The sequence below is a fragment of the Cervus elaphus genome, chromosome 24 (genome assembly GCF_910594005.1).
Source record: "Cervus elaphus chromosome 24, mCerEla1.1, whole genome shotgun sequence".
Lineage (NCBI taxonomy): Eukaryota > Metazoa > Chordata > Mammalia > Artiodactyla > Cervidae > Cervus > Cervus elaphus.
In genome coordinates, this window is record NC_057838.1 from 48223704 (window position 1) to 48237663 (window position 13960).

A 13960-nucleotide genomic window follows, 5' to 3' on the forward strand; every position below is an offset into this window, starting at 1 on the left:
GGTGCTGAAAAGAAATCCTGTTCTCCATAGTTTCTTGAGTGACTAGTACCAAATGATTAACATTGGTGTCTGGGAAGAATCCTATTTGCCAACTCTGAGTGAAGTTTCCACTTTCCTTTTATTCACCTAAATATTTACATGGCCTGTGTGTTTTAAGGGTCCCCTCCCTGCTGAGATATGCTAATTGTGTACAACTTACAAAAGAGAAGGGGCCTCATTCTAATATTTTGTTCAGAGCTCAGATGTTCTGTAGTTCTGCTTTCTTGAGTACTTGTTACATGTCAGGCTCAAAACATGGAATACTTCATTATTGAAAGAGCAGTTGTACTGGAAAAAAAAAGTGGTACTTAAAAATTTTTATAGTAACTGAAAGTGAAAGTTAGTTGCACAGTCGTCTCCAACTCTTTGCAATCCCATGGACTGTAGCCCACCAGGATCCTCTGTCCTTGGAATTCTCCAGGCACGACTACTGGAGTGGGTTGCCATTTCCTTCTCCAGGGGATCTTTCTGACCCTGGGATCGACCCAGGTCTCCTACACTGCAGGAAGATTCTTTACCAACTGAGCTAATAACTACTAGGGAGAAAATATGATTGGGATATTATTTGATTTTTGTCATGATATAATTGGGATTTTGTCTTGAAAAATTAATCAAAAAGTATGAAAATAAATTTTATTTTTTCTTATGTTCAACAAAACTATATTTTGATTTTCATCATGCTCAGGTTTTTATTTTATTTTATTTTCATTTATTTTTATTAGTTGGAGGCTAATTACTTTACAATATTGTAGTGGTTTTTGCCATACATGGACATGAATCAGTCATGATATACATGTGTTCCCCATCCTGAACCCCTCTCCCACCTCCCTCCCCATCCCATCCCTCTGGGTCATCCCAGTGCACCAGCCCCGAGCACTTGTCTCATGCATCCAACCTGGACTGGCGATCTGTTTCACACTTGATAATATACATGTTTCGATGCTGTTCTCTCAGATCATCCCACCCTCGCCTTCTCCCATAGAGTCCAAAAGTCTGTTCTATACATCTGTGTCTCTTTTTCTGTCTTGCATATAGGTTATTGCTACCATCTTTCTAAATTCCATACATATGTGTTAGTATACTGTATTGGTGTTTATCTTTCTGGCTTACTTCACTCTGTATAATGGGCTCCAGTTTCATCCACCTCATTAGAACTGATTCAAATGTATTATTTTTAATGGCTGAGTAATGTTCCATTGTGTATATGTACCACAGCTTCCTTATCCATTCATCTGCTGATGGGCATCTAGGTTGCTTCCATGTCCTGGCTATTATAAACAGTGCTGCGATGAACATTGGGGTACAGTGTCTCTTTCAGATCTGGTTTCCTCGGTGTGTATGCCCAGGAGTGGGATTGCTGGGTCATATGGCAGTTCTATTTCCAGTTTTTTAAGGAATCTCCACACTGTTCTCCACAGTGGCTGTACTAGTTTGCATTCCTACCAACAGTGTAAGAGGGTTCCCTTTTCTCCACACCCTCTCCAGCATTTATTGCTTGTAGACTTTTGGATAGCAGCCATCCTGACTGGTGTGTAATGGTACCTCATTGAGGTTTTGATTTTCATTTCTCTGATAATGAGTGATGTTGAGCATCTTTTCATGTGTTTGTTAGCCATCTGTATGTCTTCTTTGGAGAAATGTCTGTTTAGATCTTTGGCCCGTTTTTTGATTGGGTCGTTTATTTTTCTGGAATTGATGCTCAGGTTTTTAGAATGGAGAATATGTCAATGGATAAATATTTTTGCCTAAGTTTTTTAGTCAAGTTATATGACAGCAGAATGGTACATTCTTTGGTTAAAGTTTGAGCTCAACAGTAAAATCTGAAAAGGAGTCATTTTTTAAAAAGCTTCCTGAGATTTTTTTTTATTTACTTTCCCAACAATCTCTCTTGACATTTGGAGAACTAAATTATTCCTTCTGAAGCAGCTGTCATCTCATCTTCTTTGTCCATTTTCTTTCCTTTTCTTAAATGTCTGACTGGTCTAACTCTGTCATGTTCTCAGTTGGCCGGTGTTTTGGCACTTGACACAAGCTGTTCTCTAACATTACTTTTTCAGCTTCACTGATTATTTCATCTTTTGCAGTATTTGCAGTAAGATTCATTCATTCTCCCTCCCCCCCCCCCAAAAAAACCTATTTTTTGAGCATCTACCATGTGTTCTTTCAGAAGCTGAGATATAACTGTGAACAAAACAGTCCAAAAATCCTTGCTTACATTCTTTTTCTGGGAGAGTAGAGAGAGCGTAAACAAAGTGCTATGGAGAAAAATTAAGCTAGGAATTGGATAAAAAGTTCGGATGGAAGGGATTTGAAGGTTTAAAAAGAATGATCCAGGTAGGCTTTACCATACAACAAATTATCTCATGATCTAGTGACTTAGAATAACAAGTGTAAACAGTATACAAGTTTCCATGTGTCAGCAATCTGGGAGCAGCATAGCTGGGTGTTTCTGGCTTGAGGTCTCTCCTGAAGTGGCTGTGAAGATTTCAGTTAGGGTTGTGATTCTATCTGAAAGCTTAACTGGGGCCAGCAGGTCCACTTACTGGATGCTTCAGTTAATTGCTCTTGGCAGAAGGCTTTGGTTCCTTGCTGCCTTTTGCAGAAGTCTTCTCGGTGGAGCTGCTTGAGTGTCTGAGCAACTCAGCAGCTGGCTTCTCCCAAAGCCAGAGATTCAGGAAGAGCAATGGTCTAATGACTTAGACCTAGCCTTGGACATCACAGTGTCCTAGTGATTATATAGTCAGTACAACTCAGTGTGGGAGGAGACAGCACAAGGTGTGGATATAGACAGCAAGGATCACTGGGGCCATATTAGAGGCTGACTACCTCTATGGGTCTTGCCAAAGAAGTGATATTTGAGCATCATAGTGGTTATGGATTTTTAATTTCAACATCTGTCAAAACAGGACTAACAAAGATTCAACAGGTTCAACTATTGAATGAAATAGAAAGAGTTATTTGGGTAGGAACCAATTTTATAAATGTTCGTTTCATTAATAATATATGTTTAAATAATATGCTTTCTTTTTTTAAATTGAGGTAATTTTGGAAAAATAGTTTGGGTTCTCAAGATCATGGCTGAAATTCTGGAACAGGAACTATGAGGTCTCTGTATTTATGTGTTCATATGCATCTATATGTGTGTTATAGATGTGTGATATTGCCTAAAGTTAATTCATAAAAGAGCTCTATTTAATTGACTTAAAGGAAATTAAATACTCATAAATATTCAAAAAGACAAAATAATCAGGCCAGAATAAATTTCAGGCTCATATTATCTGAACAATGTTCAGGACAAAATTGATATCTGGTATTGAAAGTGGTTTAAGCTTTTTGGTGTGAGAAAACTAAGATCATGGCATCCAGTCTCATCACTTCATGGCAAATAGATGGGGAAACAGTGGCTGACTTTATTTTTCTGGGCTCCAAAATCACTGCGGATGGTGATTGCAGCCGTGAAATTAAAAGATGCTTGCTCCTTGGAAGGAAAGTTATGACCAACCTAGATAGCATATTAAAAAGCAGAGACATTACTTTGCCAACAAAGGTCCATCTAGTCAAGGCTATGGTTTTTCCAGTGGTCATGTATGGATGTGAGAGTTGGACTATAAAGAAAGCTGAATGCCGAAGAATTGATGCTTTTGAACTGTGGTGTTAGAGAAGACTCTTGAGAGTCTCTTAGACTGCAAGGAGATCCAACCAGTCCATCCTAAAGGAGATCAGTCCTGGGTGTTCATTGGAAGGGCTGGTGTTGAAGCTGAAACTCCAGTACTTTGGCCACCTGATGCAAAGGGCTCACTCATTTGAAAAGACCCTGATGCTGGGAAAGATTGAGGGCAGGAGGAGAAGGGGACAACAGAGGATGAGATGGTTGGATGGCATCACCGACTTGATGGACATGGGTTTGGGTGGATTCCGGGAGTTGCTGATGGACAGAGAGGCCTGGCGTGCTGTGATTCATGGGGTCTCAAAGAGTCGCCCACGACTGAGCGACTGAACTGAACTTGAAGTATAGGCAAAGAGTTACACGTGATCAGGATTTTCTAAGATTGGATTAAATTTAGTTGGGTAAATGGATTTTGTTAGGAATGGGCTAAGACAAGGCTGGATTTGATTTCTCTCTGCAAAGTATTCTTGAAATGCTACTTTTGACAAACAGATTGAGATGAGTTTCTTCACCTGTAAGTGATTTGTATTTGCTTTTGAGATCTTGCCTGATAGTTAAGTTGGTAAAGAATCTGCTTGCAGTGCAGGAGACCCCAGTTCGATTCTTGGGTCAGGAAAATCTGTTGGATAAGAGATAGGCTACCCACTCCAATATTCTTAGGCTTCCCTTGTGGCTCAGCTGGTAAAGAATCCACCTGCAATGTGGGAGACCTGGGTTCAGTCCCTGGGTTGGGAAGATCCCCTGGAGAAGAGAAAGGCTACTCACTCCAGTATTCTGACCTGGAGAATTCCATGAACTACAGTCCATGGGGTCGTAAAGAGGCGGACACGACTGAGCGACTTTCACAATGTTGGCTTCTAACATTATGTAAGTTTCACATGTACAACATTATATTTCTACTTGTGTGTACACTACAGCATACTCACTACAGAAAACTTAGTTTCCATCCATCACCATCCAGTTGATCCCCTTACTCTTTTTGCCCTACCCCTGCCCACCCCCACCACTTCTCCTCTGGTAACCACATTCATTAGTTGCATCTGTAACCCTGTAACTGCAGGGCTTGTATCACAAACCCCAGTCTAATTAGCACTCTTGTATTATATCTCAGCTAATTTTCAAAGGCACCATGAAGGGTGGGTGTCTTTATCTCCACTTTAGAGATAAAGAAATCAAGACCAAGAGTAGGAAAGTGATGTCCCAAGGCCATGTACTTGGGAAGTGGCAAAGCTCAGATTTCAGTCTGTATGTGTCTGACTGCAAAGTCCACATTCTTCACACTTTATCTGCCTATCAGTGTGTTCTTTCATTTTGCAAACAGAAAAATGGCAGCAAATCAATAATTTCTTTTTTCTCACCACCAGCTTTATCAAGCAGTAAAGGTGAATTCTTGCTCAATGGAGACTTTGTCGTCACGATGTCTAAAAGGGAAATCCGTGTTGGGAATGCTGTGATAGAATACAGTGGGTCCGACAATGTTGTGGAAAGAATCAACTCCACAGGTCGCATTGAACAAGAACTTCTGCTTCAGGTAAAAACTTGGCCATGAGCCCATGCCCCTTTTCTAGTTCCTTGAATTGGCATGCCCACATCCATCCTCTCCATTTTCTCTGTGCATTCCAGGTGTTGTCGGTGGGAAAGTTATACAACCCCGATGTGCGCTATTCTTTCAATATTCCAATTGAAGACAAACCCCAACAGTTTTACTGGAACAGTCATGGACCCTGGCAAGCATGCAGCAAACCCTGCCAAGGTATCTACTTTTAGGTTGAGTTCGGGGGATTTGATGTGTTTTTTAATTCTTTATTTCTTTCTTTTTTGTGGAGGCAGCCAAATGCATGTAATCCATACATTTTTCTATCTGCATCCATTTCCTAATCTTTCTCTACCTCTATATGGTCACTTTGGGCTGGCAAGTTGAGCTGTTTAAGGTATTTAGGACATGTTTGGTTTCCTCATCATGTGTGAAGCCAAGCAAAATCAGCTCTCCCAAATTGACTTTCCAGAGACATAAATTTAGTAGTCATATTATATGCAATTTATCTGGTTTCCTTTTGTCTAATTTATGAGTTGGCAAACTACAGCCAATGGGTCAAATTCAACCACTTCTTGCTTTTATAAAGTTTTATTGGAACACAACTTTTTACACCTGTAAGTGGCTGCTTATGTCCTATAACAAGAGTTTAGTAGTTGCAATGGAGATCATATGGCCCACAAACCCAAATATATTGACTGTCTAACCCTTTACAGAAAACATTTGCCAGTCTCTAGTATAAATAGTTGATGGAATAGGCTACTTTGTCTGAAAAATATTTTTTCCTCCTTGCTTAGGGGAGCGGAAACGAAAACCTGTTTGCACCAGGGAATCTGATCAGCTTACAGTTTCTGATCAAAGATGTGATCGACTGCCTCAGCCGGCACCCATTACTGAGCCTTGTGGCGCAGACTGTGACCTGAGGTGAGGCCAGTGTTCTCTCATGGTCTTTCTCACTGAGTTGTGAAGGTTTTGCAAGGAGCAGGTGGGATATTAGTCTTTAGGCCTCTTCCTTGTGTTTCAGTGAAATAAGCTTTAGTCAATTTTCCATCCCCCTGAAACTGATTATCTAAGCATATACCTGCAGATTTCTTGTTCTTCTTCTAAGAATTAAAAAAATAGCTAATACAGTATGGCAGCTGCCCAAGAAAGTTCTCATTGGACCCTCACAACTTGCTTCATAGGTATTATTATGGCTGAGTTACACTGAATGCAAAAGTTTGTGTTTTTTGTTGGTTTTTTTTGAAGGTTTTTTTTTTTTCCTGTTTGAAAAACTACAGAACAGGAGACCTCACCCATCAAAGTACGTTTAATAGTTAGTATCCACCCAGAATGTTTATCACCAGTATAAGAAGTTTTATATACATGAAAGTTGTAGTGCACTAAGGTATTCATGGAAAGAACTAGAGGAAAATTTATATACAGATGGCAACCCACTCCAGTATTCTTGCCTAGTAAATCCCACGGACGGAGGAGTGTGGTAGGCTACAGTCCGTAGGGTCACAGAGAGTCGGACACAACTGAGCGACTTAACTTTTCACTTTCATGCAGACAGTTCAATATTTAAGAAAAGTATGAAATTTGAGGCAGCAAATGGTGAGTGAGTAGAGAATTATAAAGCTTTTCCATTTTCCTGCAATTGACCATGTCATGTTTGAATGTTCACCAACCTGGGGGTTGCATTGTATAGTCTACATGTCAGTTAAATGCAGGTAAGATAAGCTGGTGCTTGTCCTCCTTTCACAGAAGAAATTACCAGCAGGGAATAGTTTGGGAAATTGTTAAGGTCTCATCATTCATAAATAGCAAAATGAACACAGATATTTTTCAGGTTCTGTGTCACCATGCCAAATCCTATCAAGTGGTATTGTCAGCTCCTAGGGCTGGAGTAAAGATATTAAGTACCCTCAAGGCTCTGAGAGAAGAGAGGAGTGCTGTGATTAGCTAGTCATGTCTGGCAGTATTACTTTTTAGGCAGTATTAATTAATTTTGAGTTATGTCCATATAAACCCATTGCTTCAGTCAGTGGAGTTAAATTAGTTAAATTAGACTTAAAGTCTTTTCAAAAAATAATTAGCTAATTGCTGAACTGCATTAATCACTAAAACAGGGAAAAAACATTGAGTTGGTAAATAGATTGCTTGATTTAGCCTCATTAAATTGGGAAAGATGATATAAGATTAGCCTTATTTCAAATTATCACTGAAAATAATAATAATTAACTAGTATTAATTAGTACTGTAAATATCATTCATCAGTAGAGTTGACCATTTACTAAGAACCATATTTAAACATTATGTTTTGATTCCTGGGTTGGGAGGATCCCCTTGAGGGGAAAATGGCAACCCACTCCAGTATTCTTGCCTGGAAAATTCCATGGACCATGGAGCCTGGTTGGCTACAGTCCATGGGGTCACAAAGATTCAAACACAACTGAAGTGACTGAGAAAGCACGAATTATCCTAATATTTGTATATTAATTGTTATATAATCTTAATTAACATCCTACTTATTTATCTATCCTATAAAATTAATACATTAATTCCTCAAACAGCACAGTGGTGAAGTAGTAGTATTATCTCCACTTCAGAAATAAGGAAAACAGAGTCTGAGAGAGGTATATCAAAGGTGCTATTCTCAATTCCCCATTTGGGGAAAGTCACCTTTTTTTTTTTTTAATACTAGCTTAAAAAAACTAAAAACCTAAACTCTACTGATACCAAAGGAGGAAACTAGCTTAGGGAACAGGCTTGGATGATGATGGCCCCTCTGGCTGATTAAAGAAGAGGAAGTGAAGGAACTTAGCCTTGCTTTTTGATACAAGTGTCTGTGGTAGAAGTGACACACCTTGAGGATAATAATTGAGAAATAAAAAGAAAAAACGGTAAGTTTACTGCTAGTTTTCACAGCCTTATAACCAGACAGGTACATGCTCACATCTTAAATTAAGTAGAAGATCATGTTTGTTTTTTGGCTGAACTACAAGGCTTTTGGGATCTTAGTTCCTCAACCAGGAATTGAACCCAGGCCCTTAGCAGTGAGAGCAAAGTACTAACCAGTGGACCATCTGGGAATTCCCTTGAAGATCATGTTCATTTGTTAGCATTCAAATGCATATCTTGCTGGTGTTTACAGATTGTTGGAAGAATAAAGTTATTCACTGAAAAACATGCAGATGCAGAAACAAAGTTCAAATAAGCATTACTGTCTTCTGTCAACCTGAAAATTGCTATTAATTGTGATTTATACTAATTATTGCCAACCATCTGTGTGCAAAATGGAAAAATAGTAGAGAGGATTGCACTGGTTGCTCCAACTCTTAGTTTTCCCCAAAACATTTTTATGGAACACTAGTTCAGCAAGATGATCCAGAGCAAACCAGTATGTGAGAAGAATTACTATCTCCTCCACTATGTGAAGATTTGTAGCTTGGATTAACGATTTGAGGGCCTTGAGAAGTTCTGCAATAGAAGAACCTACTTATATCAGTAGTTTCCCAAGTTATTTAATGCCACAATGCCCCACACAATCACAGAGAAATACAATTTTTTTCTGTTCCCGTTTATTAACAAATACTTTGCCTTTCTGCAATATAAATTGTCACGTGACATGAATGAATGAATTCAAAACAGGTGAGGGTGAGATGACTTTTCAGGTGAGAATAAATGAAGTGAGTAATAGCATTTTGAGACCTTTCCTAAGGTAGTACTGTGACCTTTCCACAGACCGCATTCTCTGCCCGAATTCCGGGGACTGTGGACATCAGGGAAACTCTAGCACACTGCTCCAGCCCAAGCTGCTGGTGTGCGTTCTTGTGGGGAGGGGAGGAGGATTCCTGTCTCCCTTTTCCAGGATGGAAAATAACCTTTCCACAGGGAAGTGATGATGAGGGCAAAGAGAAGGTAACCAGGAATCAAAGGGCAGATGGAAGTTCCAGATGCCTCTGTTGAATTGGTCCATGTTTCTTGGCTCACTTCCTTAGGGAAGTGAGAGTTTGCCCAGATTAAACTTTGACAGGATGAGATAAAGCACTGTTGTACAATCCCCATATAACATTTTCCGGTTAGAACAAATCCGCCAAATACTATGTCACTCTCACAGAACATCTCAGTAGCCCACTTTATATGCCAAATGTAGAAGTGGGTCAACTCTGACCTACTTTTGAGCATTTTTGAGAAATTCCGAGATAAGCGTGTGTCCAGTGCTCCTCTTTTCTTCCTGAGTATAGGGAGCACTCTTAGGGCTTTGGTATTCAACAAACCACCGAGTTTCTGAGCTGGAGAAAATTAATGATCAAGAGTGAAATCATCCTTTTGGGATTGCTAAATTTGATCAACGTAACATGTCTCAAGCTCATTTATTTAGACTGTTCTATTCATTTCAAGTAATTTTTTTTTCTTTTCTCCACCATTGCTGGAGTGTTAAAAGAGCCACTTGATTTATCAGTACATACTGAGCACCTCCTGTGTGCCAAGAAGGGCTTATTATATGTGCTAGGGATACAAAGTTTACAAAAGTTTGTAGACTCAAATCTAATTTTAAAAGTGAATGATTGTGGGGCCGGAAGGGATAGATAGGTGGAGCACAGAGGATTTTTAGGTCCATGTGATACTATAATGGTGGACATGTTTCACTATACATATGTCCAACCCATGGAATATATAGCATCAGGAGTGAACTCTTAAGGAAAACTGTAGACTTCGGTGATAATGATGTGTCAACAACGGTCCATCAGTGTGACAAATGTTACACTCTGCTGGGGGTGTGTTGATAATCAGGAGGCTGTGCATGTGTGGGAGCAGGGGTGTATGGGGGCAGGGGTGTGGGGAAATCTCTGTACCTTCCTCTCAGTTTTGTCATGGAACCTAAAACTGTTCTAAAAACATTAGTCTTTAAAAAATACTGTAATTGAGTTATATATATGGTCCATACAATCTTTATTCACCAGGTAAAGTTTATGATACTTGAAATTCAGTTATAGTTCCAATTAAGTATTTAATTAATTGTAATCCATTCATTTGTTAATTCATAGAATGTCCATTCAGCATTTTCCAGCACGTGGCCACCTAGAAGTTTCCCAGGGAATGTTTCTGACAGTTGTTTGTTCTCTGTTAAAAAGCAGCCTAAAAAAAAAAAAAAGCAGCCTACATGACTAACAAAATGCTGGGTTGCATGAGTCTTTTAAATATAAAATTGTTTTTTTTTTCTCTGTTGAATTCCATTTTTTTTTTTCTTTCTAGTTGCTTGAATTTCACATTGACTTTATTGGGGGGAATCTTCACAAAGATAGAATCTCTGTCATTCTGTGGCTTTCATGTATGTTGGCAGTGATGAAAAATACATGGAAATGTTGGTTTCAAATTGAATTTCAGTAACTGACTGTGGTTTGGGGTTCATGGTATTCAAGGAAAAAAATAGAATTCAGCTCTTCTACCAATTGAGTCTAGATAAGACATATATATTTAACAGTAATATTGGTTTCTCCCCCATGGTTTGTGCATAGGTGGCACGTGGCCAGCAGGGGTGAATGTAGTGCCCAGTGTGGTTTAGGTTACCGCACATTAGACATCTACTGTGCCAAGTACAGCAGGCTCGATGGGAAGACTGAGAAGGTTGATGACGGCTTTTGCAGTAGTCACCCCAAACCAAGCAATCAGGAAAAATGCTCAGGAGAGTGTAACACTGGAGGCTGGCGCTATTCAGCTTGGACTGAAGTAAGTTGGTTCTCATTCAGAGTCTTCTTGGATGTTAAATCTGATTAGTTGATGATGGCTCCTTACAGAGCTGCGTTGAGGAAATGTCATCAAGAGTACCGTGATCAACTTATAATGCCTGCCTTCATTAAAACTACAGAAAAGAGTAATACAGTTGATGTATAATGTCTGGTGTGGGCATAACATATGGAAAATTGGAAGTGGTGGAACAACTTAGCCTAACACTTTCTTCATATCCCACAGGCCACTTCTGATTTTGTTGTCCTATGCCAATTTGCTAATATTGGCTTTGTTATGAACCTGGTAAATAAATTGATACCATAAACATATACCCCTAAAAAGAACAAGTAGAACTGACCGGCTTTGTTGGTTGGTTGTTTCCTTAGAATTGGAAGAGACAAGATAGCCTAGCCAGTATCTTGAGCATGCTTGATGAGAAACTTAGCAACACTTCGGCTTAATTTTGTTTTTCCTTTCAGTGTTCTAAAAGCTGTGATGGTGGAACCCAGAGGAGAAGGGCTATTTGTGTCAACACCCGTAATGATGTACTGGATGACAGCAAATGCACTCATCAAGAGAAAGTCACCATTCAGAAGTGCAGTGAGTTATCCTGTCCAGAGTGGAAATCAGGAGACTGGTCAGAGGTGAGATGGGAAGGCTGTTAATTCCCCAGCAGGTCATCTCTGATGCTCACTTCTGAGCCTCTCCAGGTCAGTCCAAAGTTAAACCACCTGCACCTCTCTCCCACCTCCCATTGAAGAAACAGCTCTTCTTCCACCCACCCTGTGATTGTCTTAACTGGACATGACTGGTCCATGGGTGATCTCAGAATCGCAGTGGGTTTAGCTGGATCACCCACCATAATAGCTTCTACTGGGGATCTTTGAAGTTCCAGTCCCTCACCTTCTCTCGTCTTTCAGACCTGGTTAAGTTGCTGTAAAGGAAATCAGAGCTTTATTAATTATAAAGCTGCACTGGTTTAGATTTGAAGTTTACAAAAAATGAGGTTCCCTGATTGCTTATCTTTGAAATGAGAGAATTGAACCCTAGCAAGTGACCTATTTGATTACCCATCCAGTTGCTAGTGGGAAACTTGGGGAAAAAGAGAAAGGACCAGGCTGAGTGTTCCAGGTTAATGCTTTGTTTGTCTCTTACTTGATCATATCAAATTGTTTAGCAAGGTGGTCCCGGGACAGCAAGAGAAAGAAGATGAAGGCTCTTTCTCAATTTTATAGACAGTGCTAATATTTCCCAGTAAGATTGTCTCTGAGCAAGTCCCCCGTTCCCCCCCACCTCAAATGCACCTTCCTTCAGAGGAACACATGGCAGGGGAACAGAAATTGTCTTATTCATTGGGCCAAGTCAGGAATGTCGGGGGAAAGAGATTTCTACAGCTTCTGTATCCATTCCCTTATCTCATTCAGGTAAGTGCAATAGTAACTGTTTACTTTCAGCATTAAATAAAATCTCAGTCTTAAAATAATACTGTTAATGTCTCTAAATGGCAGAAAAGTAGCAGTACATGTGATTAACAGTGTCTGACTCCTGGACAGATTAACAGGAAAGCTAGTGCTTGTGTTTATGTTAAAAGCAGCCTTAGCTTCAATCTCTATCCCATATTTGGTTTAAAAAAAAAAAAGATGAAAGAAGGCATTGGATTTAAGTTCTACCTAGATAGCTAATACTAGATGAAGTATCATATCAAGTTATGTAACAAATCTTTCCAAAAATACATAATGAAATAGAGGTGGGAAATATCAAAATAAATATTCAGTATGATCCCAATGTTCCATAACTTAAAAGAGGAAGAAAAGAGCAATACTTTAATAATAGTATCCCTAGGTAGATAGTGAAACTTGGGGCTTGTTATAATTTTCTCTTTTATGTTTTTCTGTATTTTTCAAGTTGTCTACAATGAATGTAGATAACAATGATTATTATATTTAAGACTCCTTAAATGAACAGGAACTAAGCACTTCACTTGGGTTTTTCTCATTTAGTTTTCACAATTACTGGCCATTAGCACTATTGTATTCCCATTGTACAGCCAAGAAAACTGAAGTACTGGAAGATCACTTAACTTACTACCCATAGTCAATTGTATTAGGTTAAAACCCAAGTTAATCTGACTCGTAAATTCCCTACCCTTAACTCCGTATGCTACCAAGCCATGGATGCTGTTTTTCAGGATTTCAGAGCTCGATGCTGTGTGAAGTTTATGCTGTGCTTGAAACTGGCCCAGAGCCTGGCTAAAGACAGAATGAATGAATGAGTGACAGAGCAAAAAGCATAAGTCTTGATATGTTTACAGATTGCAATGAGAGAGATTTGCTCTGGGAAAAGAGCACACCTGGCTGTGCTAATCAATGTCTAATCCGCAAAAACCAGAGTGCGTTGTTCAGAAACGACCCTGACCAGCTGTGCCTTTCCTTACAGTGCTTGGTCACCTGCGGAAAAGGGCATAAGCACCGCCAGGTCTGGTGTCAGTTTGGCGAAGATCGATTAAATGATAGGACCTGTGACCCTGAGACCAAACCGACCTCCATGCAGACCTGTCAGCAGCCAGAATGTGCGTCCTGGCAGGCGGGTCCCTGGGGACAGGTATTTTGAATGATAAAGTTCTTAACTACATTCTTTCCTTCTTATCTGGAGCAGGCCTGCAGAGGGACATTCCAGTAGCAGGGACTTCACCGCTGTAGCATGTGGCATGCGCAGTACCTCTGTGGCGCCAAGCGCTGGAAACTCTGTAGCTGGTCTGCCACACTTCTGAGGGTTGTTGTTCCCCTCCTGGAGCTGATCATTCCCTTTCCAGGCCCACGTGTGGGCGTTCGCCCTTGGGTTAAAACTGTAGCTTGAGCACACGCACATTTGAACAAATTCACAACAGATCTCCTTGTGCCTGGCTGATGCTATCTACTTGCATGTGGCTGTGGGTCGGTAACAGAATGTGATCCAGCGCCAGTGTCTTTGGCAGGAGGGTCTGGGCTGGGATTTGAAAGGGATGT

The 13960-nt window shown here is 40.0% G+C and overlaps 1 protein-coding gene across 2 annotated transcripts in view; it reads left to right on the forward strand.

Moving 5' to 3' along the window:
- ADAMTS9 (ADAM metallopeptidase with thrombospondin type 1 motif 9) overlaps positions 1-13960 on the forward strand; it is a 164393-nt gene that overhangs the window by 66398 nt on the left and 84035 nt on the right. For both annotated transcript variants that reach the window (XM_043885648.1, XM_043885649.1), the window contains exons 17-22: positions 5071-5237; positions 5330-5459; positions 6038-6164; positions 10745-10955; positions 11435-11599; positions 13392-13556. In XM_043885648.1, coding sequence (XP_043741583.1) covers positions 5071-5237; positions 5330-5459; positions 6038-6164; positions 10745-10955; positions 11435-11599; positions 13392-13556 — 965 coding nt within the window. The remainder of the gene's footprint in view (positions 1-5070; positions 5238-5329; positions 5460-6037; positions 6165-10744; positions 10956-11434; positions 11600-13391; positions 13557-13960) is intronic.